The sequence below is a fragment of the Mirounga angustirostris genome, unplaced genomic scaffold (genome assembly GCF_029215605.1).
Source record: "Mirounga angustirostris isolate CCGP_5_RB_7025 unplaced genomic scaffold, mMirAng1.0.hap1 SCAF_14, whole genome shotgun sequence".
In the NCBI taxonomy this organism is placed as follows: domain Eukaryota; kingdom Metazoa; phylum Chordata; class Mammalia; order Carnivora; family Phocidae; genus Mirounga; species Mirounga angustirostris.
Window position 1 is genome coordinate 19,169,971 of NW_026991722.1, and position 18,705 is coordinate 19,188,675.

Genomic DNA, 18,705 nt, shown 5'->3' on the forward strand with positions numbered 1-18,705 from the left:
TGTGCCCCTTTCTTTTTCATCAAGCACTAGTCCACGCTGGGATGCCATTTTCACCCGTCAGACTCCTTATTACATCATATTATATTACATTGCATTCTCTGCTCATTCAACTGCCCAATTTTGATGCAAGTACAGTTTTTTATGAATAGCGGTAGAAGAGTTGGCTTCTCCCAAAACATCTTCTAAAAGCCTGACCTCAGTTAGACTTCTGCTCACATGGTGACACAGCTCCATTCCATCACCCCTTCTCTAATTGGAGCTCTCTCTCGTTGGCATCGCCAGTTGCCTCTGTGCTCTGCTCCTGTGCAATGTGTTCTGCCAGCTACCGAAGACGTAAGTTGGGGTCTTGTATTGTTTTTATTTTTGGCAAGTGGCTTTCAGACTGAGTTTGAGGTAGAAATGGATTCCTCATTTCAAGAAAATACAGCGACCCTAGGACACAGCCTCCATGTGTCTTTTAAACATTCTTTTTTTTTTTTTTTTTTTTTTTTTATTTATTTTTTTGGCAGAGAGAGACATAGCGAGAGCAGGAACACAAGCAGGGGGAGTGGGAGAGGGAGAAGCAGGCTTCCCGCGGAGCAGGGAGCCCGATGCGGGACTCGATCCCAGGACCCTGGGATCATGACCTGAGCTGAAGGCAGTCGCTCAACCGACTGAGCCACCCAGGCGCCCGGTCTTTTAAACATTCTTAACTTCAGCAGCTCAGCAGTTCACTCTTCCAAGATTTTGCTACCATTTCCATGTGGGTGGCTACAGTCTAGGGTGGTTACCCCCATCCTTCCTTAGCCCCGTCTCAGGTGACCAGCACTGCAGAAAGTATAATTTTCCCATCCCAGAGGGAGGTGAATCTCTCTATATGAGGAGATTCAGAACCATTAAAAGCTCAGTCATAACTTTAGCTCTGAATGATTAGAGACACAAAGTGATGCCTACAGGAGCCTGACAGGCAGTCAGATGTTAGGAAGGCTCAGTAGGAAAGACTGAATAAAGTTGAGGAAAGTGAGGAGAGACAGGAAACAGAAAAGAGGGAAAGAAGGGAGACGAGAGAGAAAGGGAGGGGAGGAGAGAAAGACAGGAGGGGAGGGCAAGGGTGAGGAGAGGAAGGCAGGGGTAAACCAGGACAGTGTTACAAGACATTATCCACCATGGCCTCAGGTGCCATTTAACTTCATACTTGGACTAACCCTTCCCTAGACATCAAACAGATTATACCAACAAACTAATCCCTGTTCTCTAAAAGATTATGCTCAATAACAGCTTTACCAATGGTGGTGATAGTTAAGTGAAGGCAAGCAGCAATTGACCAGAATTTATAAAACAGTCATCCAGTCAACCAATTATTTGGGAAAAAACAAAGCTCAAGGTTTAATTCTAATAATACAATATGACATGGACTTATTAGGAATACTTTGAGGTTACCAGTCCAAGTATGGCTTGCCTTTTTTAATTGGTCAAATGGAAAGATATCTCCAGTCTACAATGTCTTTTATGACTTGGATTAAACCTCTCCCATGGACTTAATTGCTGGGGCTCTTTCATCAAACTTCTTGTTAATATTCCTTGTAATATTCCCACCTGTTCTGATGTCAGTCTGGCTCATCCATCACCCCTGCAGGGACATTGTCGCAAACAGGGCCACTGGCTCAATCTGCATCGTGGCAAACACTCTAACACAGCTGGAGATTTATGACCTACCTCTGATTCTATCATCTCAGGCCAAGCTGATCCAGGCCTTTGACTAATTCACTGTACATCTTGATAGTGTAATTGTATTTTAAAAGTTTCCCTCCACCGGGCGCCTGGGTGGCTCAGTTGGTTAAGCGACTGCCTTCGGCTCAGGTCATGATCCTGGAGTCCCTGGATCGAGTCCCGCATCGGGCTCCCTGCTCGGCAGGGAGCCTGCTTCTGCCTCTGACCCTCCCCCCTCTCATGTGCTCTCTCTCTCTCATTCTCTCTGTCTCAAATAAATAAATAAAAAAAAATCTTTAAAAAAAAAAAAAAGTTTCCCTCCACCACTGGCAGAGTCTTAATTCCAAACAATGGAGGAGGGAACTATTTTCCATGATACCTGGAACAGGCTCATCTACAATGGATCCCCCTAAGCAATTGGGACTCAAAGCAAATGTGGAACAAAATCTTCAGGCAAAGATGGAACGTGCGCACACACACACATGCACACAATTTCACTCCGTCCCTCTCTTTCTGTTTCCTCTTAACTCACTTTGTCCCGTGTTTGAAATGAATCTGATTTTTCCTTACTTCTTCCACATAACTTGAATTCTCAGATGCTATGGATTCATATTTTTCATTACCATTCCAGAATATACCAAGTCACTTATGTCACTAAGAATGTTGGTGTTTCATTTAGGATTCATTCCTTAACAATATGTTCACATAACTAATACAATCTTCCTGTGAGTGAGGCTTGGCCTCCTCCAAAAATGCTGCAAATTCTTACGTGCTCAATGAAAAGAAATGGACTGCTCTTCCAGCAAGGCTGTGATAATCACTTTTTAGTGGCTCCTATTTGATCTGTGTGTAGGAGAGGAGTAAAATTCAACTGTGCCTTGGAAAAATATACTGACTCCACTTACATTCTGAGTTTGAACTCAGTTCAGTAGTCACTTCTTCACCAATGTAGCTATGCAATACTTTACCTGCTGTATACAGAACCCACAGCCTCTGTGTCTGAACTGGCAGGGTGGAGAATTGCCCATGGATGGAGGCCCTCCATACATTTTGTTTTGCACCTCGAGGAACGGGTTCCACTGGGGTGAATGTTCTGCTGGTTGTTGATTTGGTCTCAGTTTCTTCCAGTGACAACCTGTCTCAACACTGTCAATACTTCTTCAGTGTTGACAATAAGTAGACATGATGGCAGGCTGTTCTTGTCTGCTCAGCTAATGACTTCACTGATGACATGCAGGTGTGCACTGGTGTTGTACCTAGTCTTGAAGTTTTTGTGTTCTCCTAGGTAGTTGGAGGGCTGGCTCCATTAGCTCCTAGCCTCGTGAGAATATATAAAATTATTCTGGGTGCTTGCCAGTTCAAATTGAGCAATGTATGGTCATAATGAATCCCCGACTCATAATTTGCAAGATAGCATTAAAGAAATATCAGGTCACTTCATCTAACAGACTGAAGTGCATCAAGACCATGCTTTCAGTAAGAAGCATTTGAGGAAGTTATTCTACATATGACACATTACAATTGTAACACTGTTCAGCCTTTAAAAATAAGAAATCCAAACATGATTCCAAACATTTAATAACAAATCTGCTTCACTAATTTTGTGAACAGTTTTACTCATCCTTCTAGAACATGAGAAATAGTAAAGCTTAGTGTTTATGCACATGGGCTCTGCAACTAAGCTGTCCAGATTTGAATCCCATCTTTGGGTGAGGTGCTTAGCCTCCCTGTGACTCATTTCCACGTATGTAAATTGGAATAATTAATATTACCTACCTTCTAGGGTTATCACTAAAATCAAACCATGCCTGGCATATAGTAAGTGTTCAATAACAGTGGGCTGTTATTAATGGAACTGAAAGCCAAAAGGAGGTGAACTGATTTTTCTTAAGACTAGAGAAAGGTCTGAGACAGGCCTGGGAATCCAAAGCGGGTCTTGAGATCACCTTTCCACAGCTGCATCCAAAAGATAATATCCCCCTGGACAGTGCGGGCTATCAGTGGTGATTGAGTGATTGATTCCTTTATAGCCGTTGGCTTGTTTACTCTGCTGCTCACCACTTTTAAGGACACCTTTCCTCTAGAGTTGTTTGTTCTTTTTCCTAATTGTCATCTTGGGTGTCTAGTGCTGACACTGTGGCTGAAGCTCGTGCAGACTGTGCATCTGTCAACAGAGAGCTTGACTCTGCTTCTGATGCACCAGTTAGCAGTTGCTCCAGAACGGAAGGTGATGAAGGGACACTTGCTCAGTTTTCTTAGTTGAGCCTACAGGACTATGCACATTTATATAAGACTAGACATAACTTAAGCAACCATCAAATATGTATCAGATATCTATTATATGCTGGTAGGTAGGATGGGGAGAGGACACAGGGATAAAGAGAGCAAACAGACATTAATTCAGGGCCTTGGGTGTGCTGGGCCCATTGCCAGGCCCTACAAATGAATTCTTTTATTCAATTCTCACCCCATTTTATAGGTGAAGAAATCAAATTCAGTGAGGTTGTGCTAGAATCAAACCTAAAATGGATGACTCCAGAATTCACCAAGAACAACTTCATGAATGGAAATGATTGGTACATAAGTGAAAAAAATGAAAGACATGAACATCATTTGGCTCCATAAGTGTCAACAAGACCCATTTTGTTGCCACTCAGTATCTTGTCCCTTCTCCTTGCCTCAGTTACTCCTTACACCCGTACCTTGGAGCTCATCCTTTCTAAAACCATGAGATCCTATTTCTCCCAGTACCAGGTCACCTCACCCTACCTAATCCTATTCCAAAAGTTCTATTACTGCACGTCTTTGTTTGCAGGTGCTGCTAGCCCACTCCAGTCCTGACTGAATCCACTCACTGTAATCCTGAAGTATGCACATGAAAGCCACAGGCAATATGCATCAGAAGACGCAACAGAATAGTGGTCAAGAACTCAGACTTCCGAAGGTAGTATCCTGGTTTTTGTTTGTTTTTTTTTTAAGATTTTATTTATTTATTTGACAGAGAGAGACACAGCGAGAGAGGGAACACAAGCAAGGGGAGGGAGAGGGAGAAGCAGGCTCCCCGCCGAGCCAGGGAGCCCGATGCGGGGCTCGATCCCAGGACCCTGGGATCATGACCTGAGCTGAAGGCAGACACTTAACAACTGAGCCACCCAGGCGCCCCAGTATCCTGGTTTACCATTTACTAGCCCTGCCTTGGTCTCCCCATCTGTAAACGATGGGAGCAATTGTTCTTATGTCCTAAAGTTGTGGCAAGAATTAAATGAGTTACTAGAACATCTCCCTGGTGCCTGGAACATCTCCCATCACTGTAGGCACGCTCAGTAAGCATTAACCGTTCCAAGTACAGAGTTTCTACTTTATGTTCCTGCTCTCATATTCAGCTTCCTTATTCAGGCCCTACAACTAATATTAGAAACTCCAATGTATACTCTGCTTGAGCTTCTCAACTTCAGCTCCCAACTAAATTTCCTGTCTCCACACAGTCCTAGCATCAGCCACAGATCTGGTGAGAGCTGTATTTCTTTAATTAATTAATATTTTTTATAGCCTCTGGCCCATAGTGCCACTGCTGGCCAGGCCTCAACCAAGACAGGGAATCATACTTGAGGCCTTAGGTCCTAAAGCCCTTTACCCAGTGGCCTTACAACCAATTCTGTGAGATATAATCACAATGCCAGAAGTAAGGCTCACAGTCCTCCGAGCCCAACCAGCAGAGCTAGTCATTCTAGTCTTCCAAATGTTCTTACCCTCCCATTTCTTCATACTCCATTGCCCTGAGAGATGAGGGAAAACCCATCAGACTGTCCAGCTTCTTCCTAATATTGCAGCTCTACACAGGAACAAATTGCTTAGTTCACAATAAAATCCTAATAGGAAAGAAGATTATTGTATGGGGCTGGTCTGTTGTCCTAACTACTATAAAGAACCTATGTTACACCCCATGTAACAAATTCTGTCCCATCCTAAGACCCTACACACCAAACTTTCCCCCTTCCTCTGAAATTTTCTGTGAAGCAAGGTTTGGTACTTATTCTCAGCTCCTGGCTGGAGAGTAAGTGTGAGAAAGAAACACATGCAGTCAGAGCTTCTCTAATTCACCTCCTGCTGGTGCTCCTAGAGCAAACGCTTCATCCTTTGCAGCACCTAATCATGAAGAAGCAGCCTGGGGATCAGGCCTAGAGCATCACACCCAGTCCAGAAACAGCCACGGCCCAGTAGTATAAGAAGAACTGACTAACCTCACCTTGTATTGTCCTCAGAATTCCCCATGCTCAGCTACCAAAAGTCATTATGCATCCATGTGGAATTGGTAGTAGTGAGCATTTGTTTCTGTATCAAATCATAATAAACTAAGGCAACTTTGTAAACCAGGCCTTGAAGGTCCAGTGACAGATGGCCATCCAATCCAAGCACAGTCCTACGTGAGTAAACATGGCCCTGGGTAGCCCCTGTGGTAAGAAGAAAAAACATCCAAATCAAACTATACCAAGGAGCTGTCAATCACTAATCATTGTTCACAGGTCCTCTACTGGCTATCTATGCCTCTGTTGTCTGGGAAATGCCAACCTATACTTCTTTTGGTGCTACCACCAAAGGCATTTGCCAATAGTATTGTCTGTACACTCCATGGGTTTGTGGGTCTCCACTTTCCCACCCAGGAAACCCAAACATTAATAAGTTCATTAATAAGGAGGAGATTTAGATCAAGATTTAGGAATTCTTTCTGGTGTCCCAAGTATGAGAAAGTCCAGACAAATGCCTAAACAACGCAAACTTACTAGCAAGGATGCTTATTTTGTGAGCCAAAACTGAAGACTTCTGTTAGTCTATAGACACCAACTCTTACTCAGAACTCATTTGTTCCTCTATCTCCTGCTAAGGGAAGCAGTTATTCTTTGAAAAGAAGAATGAGGCACTCTGTAATGTTGAGATTAATGTAGCTTCAACTTGAACATCATTCAAAGCTTACTACACTTCTCTGTTTGAGTCTTCACTACTCACATCAACTCTATGAGGTCAAGTCTTCCTCAAAAGCTCTAGATCTGAACTGGACAGCACAATAGCCAGTACTCTTGTAGAGTGACACCAGCAAGAATAGAATGGGACCTCTGAAAATCTAATCCCCTATAAAAGCAACAAGAACACTGGGGGAAAAAAATAGTCAAAATAACCATCTTTAGAACTCTGGAAATTAACCAAAGGCTTGTGATAATCTGAAGGGCATTGATACAAAGAAAATACTAGTTCTTGCTAAGAATAACTAGCTTTGTAGCATTTTAACTGACCCAATTCCAATCCTTCTCTCTCAGCTCTGCAGTAGCCTTAAAAAAAAAAATAGCCTTACAACTGTAGTAGTTTTGAAACCAGCAGTCTAACATCCACTGGACGGAGAAGAATAGATTTGAAGCTCCCCCAAAACACCAGATTTGAAGCTCCCCCCAAATACCTGCAAGCTCCACTTGCAGGGCCTGCCTTTATTTGACCTGATTTCTCACAGCTTGATCAGTGAAAACAGGAGTTATCTGTTGAAAACAATCAGTGGCAATTGTTTAATAGCACACCTGCCTAAGGCAACACTAACAATTAGAGCAAAAAAAGCTGAGCAAAAAAAAAAAGGAAAATCTGGAAAATAATATATCCATAGGATGCTTTGCAAAGCTCTAATATATTTCTGGGAATCTAGGCTATATGCATGAGTAAGGCTGTACAGATGACCAGAACTGTGTACATGCCCAGAAAAGACTTGAGAAAGCCCTAAATTCTCACCTTTTGCTGACCCTGAAGCTCTGTGCAAGCAACTGTCTGCCCAAATATTAGAAGACATGCTCCAACACCCACACAGAGCCTCTCAATAAAGCCTGGGGGCTGATTGGTTCCAGGCATTTAAGGAATCTCTGTACAAACATTAGCTGACTACTAATGTAATCAAGCAGACACTTTAGTGGTCACAGTGACAAATAATGCAGACTTACAGAATTCATTCAGGAAAACCACTAAACAAACAAAAGGCAACAACAACAAATCCTACAGTGGGTTTAAATCTGATTTCCAGAGTTACCACATTATTTAAAATGTTCAAATTTCAACAAAAAATTATGAGACATGTAAATAAACAGGAAATATGGCTTATATGCCAGGAACTCACATTCACATGAAAAAATAAAGACTGGTAAAGGTAAGTACATAGGTAAATATAAAAGATAGTATTAAGATAATTTTTGCTTGTAACTCTATTTTTCTCTTATCTGATTTAAAAGGCAACTGTATAAAGCAATAACAATAAGTCTATGTTGACAGGCACATACTATAAAAATGTAATTTGTAAGGCATTTATAACACAAAGGAGTAGGAAGGGAACAGAACTATATAGGAACAAAGTTTTTGTATAGTATTGGAAACTAAGTAGATATTAATCCATCTTAAATTGTTATAAATTAAGATGTTAATTCTAGTCTCCAAGACAACCATAAAACATTTTAAATTATAAAAAGAAAAAACCAAGGGAATAAAAATGGCACACTACAAAATATACATTTAACACTTTTGAAGCCAGTGATAAAGGAATAGTCAAACAATTTATAGTGTACATAGAAAAAAAAAATAGCAAAATGGCAGACATAAATTGTACTTTATCAGTAATTACATTAAATGTAAATGGATTAAACACTCCAATCAAAAGGCAGAGATTGGCAGAAATGATTTTGAACTCACGACCCTGAGATCAAGACCTGACCTGAGATTAAGAGTTGGATGGTCAACCGACTGAGCCACCCAGGTGCCCCCAGAAATGATCCACTATATGCTGTCTATAGGAGACAGAATTTAGATTCAAGGACACAAATAGGTTGAAATGTATGAAGCAAAAACTGACAGAACTGAAGGAAGAAACAGACATTTTGGCAATAATATTAGAGACTTTAGTAACCTAGACAGGAGATCAGTGAGGAAATAGAAAACTTGAAAAACAATATAAATTAAGAGACATCTACAGAACACGCTGCCCAATGACAGCAGAAAGATGTTCTTCTCAAATGTATATGGAACATTCTCCAGCATAGACAACATATTCAGCCATAAGACAAGTCTCAACAAGTTTAAAAGGACTGAAATCACACAAAGTACATTGTCAGACTACAATAGAATGAAATTAGGAATTGACAATAGAAGAAAACTTGGGAAATACACAAGTATATGGAAATTAAATAACAAACTTTTAAATAAGCAATGAATCAAATAAGAAATCACAAAAGAAATACAAATATACTTTGAGATAATGAAAGACAACATATCAAATTTATGGCATATATTTATTTATTTATTTATTTATTTATTTTTATTTTTTATTTTTTATTTTTTTTTAGATTTTATTTATTTATTTCAGAGAGAGAGAATGAGAGAGAGCACATGAGAGGGGGGAGGGTCAGAGGGAGAAGCAGACTCCCTGCCGAGCAGGGAGCCCGATGCGGGACTCGATCCAGGGACTCCAGGATCATGACCTGAGCCGAAGGCAGTCGCCTAACCAACTGAGCCACCCAGGCGCCCTTATGGCATATATTTAAAGCAATGCTTAGAGGTAAATTTATCACTGTAAATGCCTATATAAAGAAGAAAGATCTCAAATCAGTAATCTACACTTCTCCCTTAAGAAACTAGGAAAAGAAGAACAAACTAAAGTTAAACAAGAAAAAAGAAGAAAATAATAAAGAATTAAAAAGAAATAAATAAAATAGAGAATAAAAAAACAATAGAGAAAATATATAAAACCATTTCTTGGTTATTTGAAAAGATCAACAAAATTGACAAGCTTTTTGCTGGACTGGCCAAGGAAAAAAGAGGACAGATCCAATTACTAACATCAGGAATGAAAGAGGGGACATTACTATCAACCTCACAAAAATAAAAAGAATTTTAAGGGGATATGAACAACTGTATGCCATCAAATGAGATAACCTAGAAAACATAGACTAATTCCTAGAAAAATACACTTTAGTGAAACTGACTCAGGAGGTAAACATAAATAGACCTACAACAAGTAAAGAGATTGGATCAGTAATTGAAAATTTTCCCAAAAACAAAAGCCCAGGAACAGATGTCTTCACTGGTGAATTCTATCAAACAGTTAAAGAAAAATTAAAACCAATCCTTCCTAGACTCTTCAAAAAAATACAAGGGGAGAGAAAACTTGCTAATTTGTTCTATGAGGCCAGTCAAATGCATAGAGACATCAAATATATTAGTGTTTGCCAGGAGCTGGGGAGAGGCAGGAATGGGGATTGACTGCTAATGAGTATGGGTTTCTCTTACAGGTGCTGAAAATGTTCTAGAATTAAAGGGTCATTAGGGTTGCACAACTTTGCAAATATATTAAAAGCCAGTTAATTATACACTTTACAAGGGTGAATTTTCTGATATGTGAACTAGATATCAATTTAAAAATTAAATTACTTGAAATTAAATAAAATTAAAAGTTTAGTTTCTCAATATAACTATCATCATGTTTTAAGAGTTAATAACCATTTGTGGCTAAGGTTACTGTATTAGTGCAGATATAGAGTATGTCTATCATCTCAGAAATTTCTACTGAATATGTTGCTGGAAGGACCATGTATGGAAATGGCCTTTGAGACACATCCTTGAGTGGTAGACACGGTAATATTCCACTCAGACTCCCCCTTACAAATGAAGGACTTACTTCCCGGATATTGGGAGTACTTCTGGTAGACAGCTTTATACATATTGTGTCTGCTAAAGACAGTCACCTAACCCAAGCTTATACCTCATCTAAGGGCAGGCCACAACGACTGACTGAATGATGGGTGGTGGCATATGAAGGCCTGACCCCTCATCCAAATGTGAGAAAACTCTGAAAGTTCCTCCCATCCTCCCAATCCCCCATAAGATTGGCTGGAGTCTACAATGAGACTGCATCACAACCTCCAACTTCTTCTAAATCCTGCTTCCTTACCTCTCTTTCTCTAGGTGTTGATCACAAAAGTATCCTCCATAAACTCCTACATGCTAACCTCCATCTCAATGTCTGATTCCTGGAAAAACAAATCCATGAGACCCGGACTAATTCACACAGTCATGCTCTGTGAAATGGGGCCCTTGGCTAATGAAGATAACTCTGCTTGATCTCCCAGATAACTGGGTAATCACTGACCATATAAAGTATCTGTATCTGTTTCCTGGATGAGGCTTCACAGTAACCTCATATTTGAGCAGATTGGGAAAAACTATAAAACCCTGACTGTGGGCCACTCTAGGAATGCAGACATTCTCACCTTGCCCATGGTACTAGAAGCCCTGGAGTGGAATGCCCTGCACTATCCAAGAGGTCCTGATATTGCTAGAGTTCTCCAGACTCAAACATAACAATCACTTCCCACTTCTTAGCCACAAATGACCCAATAACCAATTCCTCAGAAAAGGGAAGAAATGTATCTGTTCTTGGTAATGGTTGTATCTTTTCAACAGTTGAAAATTGTCCTTGCTCACAGCCCAATCAACTTAACCAACGAACTCAATCAACCAACTCAACGCAAACCTACTACTGAAACCAGACAACCAGGTTCTGAATAGGTAACTGTGAAAGTGGAAAGTAACATGTGATGGGCTAAAATCACCGGAGAACTGGCTTGCTTTATAAGCTGATAAAGTTGCTGCTTTTTACAGAACTGAAACCACCCTTTCAAAAATCCAATGGATTTTTTTCTCAGTACTCACATTTCAATGCTTATTGTGGTTGGAACATATTCCTTTGAAATCTATAGTGAAAGCTTTGTGATTGTTGGAGATGATACACACAACTCAATTGTTCCCCTCCCAGTGTTGATCCATTCATGAAAAAAGAGGGTAAAAGACATGGGCCTTTCTGGAGAATCTGCACAGCTGCTTAGGAAATCTACTCTCAGGACCATCCCAGAAAGCCCTAAAGGAAAATCACAATGGGAGTGAGGTCATATGCTCCGGCATTACCTTTGCTATTATTATGTATTATTGTTTGCTACTGTGTTGTTCCAACTAAAAGAAACAGCTTGTTCTCTAAGATGTAGTGTTTTCTTTGAGATGACCTGAGTCATCAAACTCCCACAGTCCTCTGGGAGTGGAGATAAGAGTTTGTAGTTGTTGGCTGCTGTTTATTTGAGGTACAGGTGAGGACATGGAGGACAGGTGATACTTTTAAAAATTTGGTACTGGATGAACAATACCAACTGCTCCAGCTCGTGTATGACACCTCTCCCTTTTATTCCTGCAGATTTTCAGCAACAAACAAATCCTTAGCAATTCTGACTAAATTTCCAATCATTAAAATAGTATGTGAATGAAACAAAAGGAGCAGACACATTCTCGTCACATGCACTATTTGTCCAAGAGCAACAGAAAAGCATCTGTGTATGTTCCATAGAAAAGAAAATACCTGGAAACTGTAGGGAAATTCTGGCAATTTCTTCAAATTCCCCAGACAAGGTTTTTCATACACAGAGATGACTGGGTGTGTTTCATCTCTTTGTCATCTGGCTGCAAGTGTAACTATTCAGATTTTGCACTACAAACCAGTCAGAATTGCCTTGGATTCAAAAGTGAGCTAGCTCTCAATTTGTATGTTACAACATGCACTATGTGTACCTAGGATAGTACTTGTCCTTATCAGGTCATAAATGGAAAGTCACCTAGTCACTGGTGGCTTGCTTACCATTGGTGGGTGTGTTTGACATGGCTCACTGTTACCATATGGCAGTCTTCCATGGTTACTCCCCTACTTCACTGGAAAATAATCTGGGAGGGGCAGGGAAAAAATAACTGTGGATAAGGTTGCCTTTCTTAAAGAAATGGCCAGACCAAGAGCCAGCACTTTCTATCACATATTGCTTGATTCAAATGAAGCACAGAAATGCAAAAGAAATTTTAGAATTTTCTAACACTAACGTCAGATAGAAGACTATGAATTTTTATGGTAGAAAGAAGTCTGTTATACACGATTACCAAAATCCTTTTTTCCTCAAAGAGAAAGATTCCATATGTTTATATTTTATATTTATTACAAAGACATTTGAAATTATACATAGATCTTATTTTAAGGAAAACAGTTTATGATAAAGAAGTTTTCATACAAGATAAATTTGATGGATAAAAATTCACTTAACAAAACGGATTTTTCCATTTCAAATTTTACCACAGGATTTCTTCTACTAAAAAAAGTACAAATAAAAAGTTTAAATAACAGAAACGGGAAATGTAGTATAAGCACTGTGGTGGAGATTGCTTGGGTTCAAGGGCCATCCTCGGCTATGGGACCTTGGGCAAGTTAGTTCATCTTTCTATTCCTCAGTTTCCTCATCTTAAAATAGGGTTAATTAATGGTAACAGTGTCTAATTCATAGAAATGTTAGAAGGATTAAACAAGTAAATATTTGTAAAGCCCTTAAAATAATGCCAGATACATAGGAAGTGCCATATAAGTATTTACTAAGTGAATAATAAAGTTTTCAATAACAAACCTATTTCAGAAATTGAGGCAAATATGTATAATACATCTGATTATCTGTATGTTAAGATGTCAATATAGGATATATTATATTTTTTAAGTATCTTTTAAATAAAAAGCTGCCTTCATATTTGAGTTTTTTAAAAAATGTCAGGGACATCAAGGACAATAATCAGTCTTGGGCAAATTTTGTTACTGTACCAGTAGGATGATTTTTACTATCATCATAAGTAATAATAGGCAATGCCCCTACAAATATTATATTTAAGGATTGCAGTATATTTTCCCAGAGCCCAAAACATAATGCTGCTTGCTTTAATTATAACAGAGTACTGGAGTCATTTGTTTTGTTTGCAGCCCCTGTCTCCTCTTCCTCTCCAACTGCTCCCCCCAAGTTTTCCATGTTACTTGAAAAATAAAGGCCATTGGAAAGGGCAGAGGAAGGAAAGAAGTAAAGAAGGAAACCAAACCAAATGTTTTCAGCAAATCACAACTTGCATTGGATTAAATATCAACATGACCAGAATAATGCAGTTGAAACGTGTGTTTTATTTATCTTGCCAACGTATCTCCAGAGTTCCCATTTTAAGATTAAATCCTCCAGTGGTCCAAGGAGACACCAAAGGAATGCAACCCTCGGTCTAAACCCCGGAAACTGGGAAGAATAAGGGATACCACAGGATTTGGAGGAAGCCTGAGAGTTACGTGGACTCATTTGCTTGAGGGGTCCACCTTGTCTTTTCTCCTTGTGAGAAGACTGTATCTTGTTCAGATTTACTTTTCCTGGGGAGACAGACGAAAAAGTATCTTTCTATCCTCATGTGTTCACTGAGGATAGGGTTAAGATTTGTTTTGCAGAAACGAAACCTAAATGTTTCCAAAGTGAACAAGTGAGCAAAATTTAGGAACTTATCTTGAAAAACAAATGAGAACCAATTTAGTTTCTATACTCTACTCAGCATGTAGAAATTATGATATAAAAATTCCCTTCTTAAACACAGGGTTGCTGGAATTGGACAAGGAAAGGTTCCATTTGTGTACTCATCTAAATAATAGTTTTCATGTCCAGTTTCTATTTATCCTCATGTTATTCACTCAGCTAGTCTTTTCTCATACCTTCAGACTTAGCAAATATCATTTTTACCTCTCGCATGGTCGTTTCTTGTTTTCCTCCTGTGTGTTGTTTGTTTGGTCTTTTTGTTTGTTTGAGCAATTGTTTTTTTTTTAAAAAAACATATTTCTAGGCCAGTGCGTGTGTGTGTGTGTGTGTGTGTGTGTTTAACATATTATCCTCAACCAAGAAAGGATATGGGAGAAAAATAAAATTAGTACAAAGAGGTACATCAAGAACCAAGGAGGTTTTATAAAAAAGTTGGACTTTAGCAGAGAAAAGAGAGCAAAAGGGGGAAGAATCTGTATGTGTATAATTTGTTTTATAAAATTTACAGTTTTTGCACTGTATTACTGTATTAGTTTCCTGTGGTCCTCCTAACAAAGTATTACAAGCTGGGTGGCTTAAAATAACAGAAATGTATTGTCTCAGAGTCCTGGAAACTAGAAGTCCAAAATCAAAGTGTCAGTGAGGCCATCCTCCCTCTGAGACTCTGGGTAGAATCCTGTCTTGTCTCTTCCAGCTTCCAGTGATAGCCAGCAATCCTTGGGGCTCCTTACCTTGCAATGGCCCTGCTCCAACTTCTGCTTCTGTTGTCACATGGCATTCCCTTGTGTGCCTGTCTCCACACCTCCCTTCTCATAAGGGCACCAGTCATATTAGATTAAGGGCCCATCCTAATCCAGAATGACCGCATATATCTACAATGACACTATTTCCAAATAAATCGTATTCCAACATACAGGGGTTAGGACGTCAATATCTCTTTTTGGTGGGACATAATTCAACCCATAACAATAGCTAATAGTAATAATAACCAAGATTGCATATGCTCTATGTATCTCACTTAATCTCATAATAACTATTTATTGTCCCTTATTTATAGATAGAGAAATTTACACTATGAGAGGTTAAGCTATGGCCCAGGTTATAGAGCTAATAAATAGCGGAGTAAAAATTTCAATAGACTCTAGAACCTGACTCTTCACTATAACATTTTACCAAAGAATGTGGTTTATCATCATCTCTCCAGTATTGGCTGGGTTATAAGTGCTTTTAGATCTAAATGGACTCTAACATTGTTAAGGTAACAAGTTGAGCTATAACAATAGTAAATTAGGTGGGGGCATAGGGTAATCTCTATATGTCAATGTCTGCTTTGTTGGGGAAAGAGTAGATACCCACTAATCCCCAGCCTCTGGGATTTCAGATCTTACAGCTGGAATAGACACTGTGCCTATGACATAACCTGAAACAAAAGATCTTGAAGATCCCCCCCAGATCATTTGAATGGTGTATATGTCCTCTTGCATTAGAAAATGCCCATCCACACTTTGTACCAAGAGAAAGCATTCTACTAAAATATTTTATAACACTATATTCCTAGCCCTATTATATAGTACTTTATAGTATTCCAAGATTTCTAAAATACTACTTATATACAAACTTTCAAATCTTGTTTTATGAGTCTACCACTTAACACTTAGTATTTTTCTTACTCATTTGTTTTACCTAAGTACTTTTATTTTAAAAGGAAACCTTTAACACTCCCGTAAATTCAAAAGCAGTATTATATGCTATAAGTAAAAGTATAAATTGTATTTATTTTTGGACACAAACATGCAATTCAACCCATCCCCCCCAGGAAAGTTTAATACTGCAGATATCCTGGATACTTTTTTATGTGCTGTGCTTCTGGAGGCCACAAATCATTGTTAATACCTAATTTTTTTTTCACACCCCGAAGAAACAATTCCCCCCCCCTTCAAAAATGCATGTGTTCACAATTCTTCAAGATACAATTTTTTAATGACTGCATGATACTTTTCCACATGGCTGTGCCATGCTTTATTTAACTGTCTCCTTAACGATCTGAACACTTGAGTTAATGGTTTTGGTTTGGGTTGGGTTTTTTGTTGTTGTTGTTGTTGTTGTTGTTGTTTTTGCCCTTTTAGATACTACTAGAATAAATCTTTGTACAAAAAAATGCAATTCAAACAAGCAATATTGCCAAATTTTAAACCAAAAATAAAAACAAATACAAAATAAAAGTTTAAAGGAAAGGTAGTCAGGTCTGAGCTACATCTGTAAATTAAGTTCCTTAATAGGAAGAACTGGAAGCGTGTCGGATCAGTCACTAAGATAGGGGTTTTTGACTCTGCCCTATAGCTTCAGACAAGGATGAATCCTACCTCAATAATGCAGTTCTTTTCCTATTTTTGATGATACCTGGCACCAAGAACCCCAAACCTTCTCTGATAGACTGGATACTCAATATTAATTCCTAATCAAAACTGTTTAGGTGACTTTCTTTCAACAAACTTTTGTTTCAGAAACTATATGGAGATACATTCAGAATACATTTTCCTGACGGTATCAGAAAACTTACTGATGTCCACAAAATGATGGAAAATGGGTTCCTGAAGTACCCAGGTGGTGGGTACTGGTTCAGCCACAGAAACATCCTGGGACATAAACCCTGCTGGCTAGAAACCCTGTGGGTAAATCAGTGCTTTAGAGAGTGTGAGGGGTACCTCCAGAGACCTAAGATGCCTTATCCCGCTTCCTCCATCCCATCTTCCACTGCCCTCTGGCCATGCACCCTGCTCTGGCAGCCCAAGCAACTTCCAAATACTCTCCAATATACAACTCACATGCCTCCACTGTCAGTGGGACCACAAAGCGACTTTTTTTTTTTTTTTGATGTGTAATCGCCATTTATTTTTTTTCTGGAGAACAGCTTTTCTTCAGTCCTTAAGGACTTAGCTCCTTACATGGGCTTTGGTGGAGGTCGTGGGGCAGCACCCACAGGTCTAAATCGGGGTGGGGGTGTTCGGTCCTTCCGTGCTTCACGAGAGCGATTCCTGACTACCGTGCTGTGAATGGCACAACTCACACAATAATGTAGTTTCACATACAGCTTGGGAAGCACATAGGCGCCGAAGACACTCGCTTCGGAAATGTCCCTGACGGCGGCGGCCTCTACTATGTTCCGAATAACGAACTTCTTAATGGCCTTATCCTTGGGCACACAACGGGCGCAGTTGGTGCAACGAATAGGCTGCACGTGGCCGCGGCCCTTTTTGGCACGACCATTATTCCTTCTTTTCTTGGTCATCTTGGTAGCGAGACCCGAGAGAGCACAAAGCGACTTTCTAATTAATGCTTTATTTTATTAGAGGAAATCAGCTTTCAGTTATTCCTGAAATATATACTGGATTTACTGCAGATATACTGGATACTTTTATCATCATCTCTCCAGTATTGGCTGGGTTATAGATTATAATCTTTCTGGATTATAATCTTATCATGCCTTGCTTCATTCAACTCAATATTTACTGAGCACCTATTTATGCACCAGGCACGGATCAAAAGAGCAGGTATACAGCAGTGAATAAGTTATATTTGATTCCACTCTCCCTCTTTCTCCATCTTAGCTTATAGTCGAGAAGGCAAGACAAACATTGAACAAATAATCAAATTACATAAAGGTAATGTGTATTGGGAAGTAAAGGGTGCCATGGTTACATATAGCCACACCTAACTTAATCTTGAGAATGGGAAGATCTTGAGCAAGTAGCCTCCAGGTGACACCTGAAGAATGAGTAGGGATTTGTCTGGTAGAACCGAAAGGGTGGCTCCCGAAGAAGAAAAGGGTGAAGGAGACCAGATTATTAAGGAGTGTATTACAGATCCTCCAGGATCTATCGTGAAGGCAACAGGAAACCATCAGGATCTAACTCTATGTCAGGTACTGCCCTACACATTCTATTTGCATTTAATCCTAGTGACCACCAAGTAAATATTATCACCCTATTTTTTATATGAAGAATAAAGAATTTATCATGTGGAATTAGTAAGTGCATATAGCACCATAAGCTAAAATTCTAGCTGTATATCTAAATAACTTAAATACAAAAGTCCTGTTTTTAAAAAAAATCTAGCAACTTCCTCTTAAAAAATGATCACTGGGGCACCTGGGGGGCTCAGATGGTTGAGCATCTGGCTCTTGGTTTCAGCTCAGGTCCTGATTTCAGGGTTGTGGGATTGAGCCCTGAGTTGGGTTTCATGCTTAGCAGGGAGTCTGCTTGAGATTCTTTCCCTTCCCTCTCCCTCTGCTCCTCCCCACCTCTCAAATAAATAAATAAAATCTTTAAAAAATAAAAAGTGATAAATGCTTAGTTTCAAAGAGAACTTACAATTTTTAAAATGAAAAAGGCAAGAAAACTGAGATCTGTGTATCCAAGTGGAAAAGAAATTCTCTTTCTATAATTTCAAAATACTCCAAGTTGACATTGGAAAGAGTGAGGCAATTTGGCTTGAAATGTTTTGTAGGCTTTTATTGACCCTTGTAATGGACTGCAGGAAATTCTTCTTTTATGTGCTTAATGCATACAACAGGAGATACAGCTGA

General features: G+C 39.4%; 1 protein-coding gene and 1 long non-coding RNA gene across 3 annotated transcripts in view; both read right to left on the reverse strand.

The window, feature by feature from the left end:
- The window catches only part of LOC123852571 (uncharacterized), a 455,546-nt gene that overhangs the window by 351,919 nt on the left and 84,922 nt on the right, over positions 1-18,705 (reverse strand). The gene's annotated exons all lie outside the window — the stretch shown is intronic.
- LOC123852326 (small ribosomal subunit protein eS26-like) lies at positions 16,997-17,448 on the reverse strand. Its single transcript, XM_045886326.3, has one exon. The coding sequence runs from the start codon at positions 17,407-17,409 to the stop codon at positions 17,062-17,064; it is 348 nt and encodes a 115-aa protein (XP_045742282.1). The 5' UTR covers positions 17,410-17,448; the 3' UTR covers positions 16,997-17,061.

What these genes read in the sequence shown, in the direction of transcription:
- LOC123852326 (XM_045886326.3), bottom strand. Translation starts at nt 17,409, where the DNA reads ATGACCAAGAAAAGAAGGAATAATGGTCGTGCCAAAAAGGGCCGCGGC.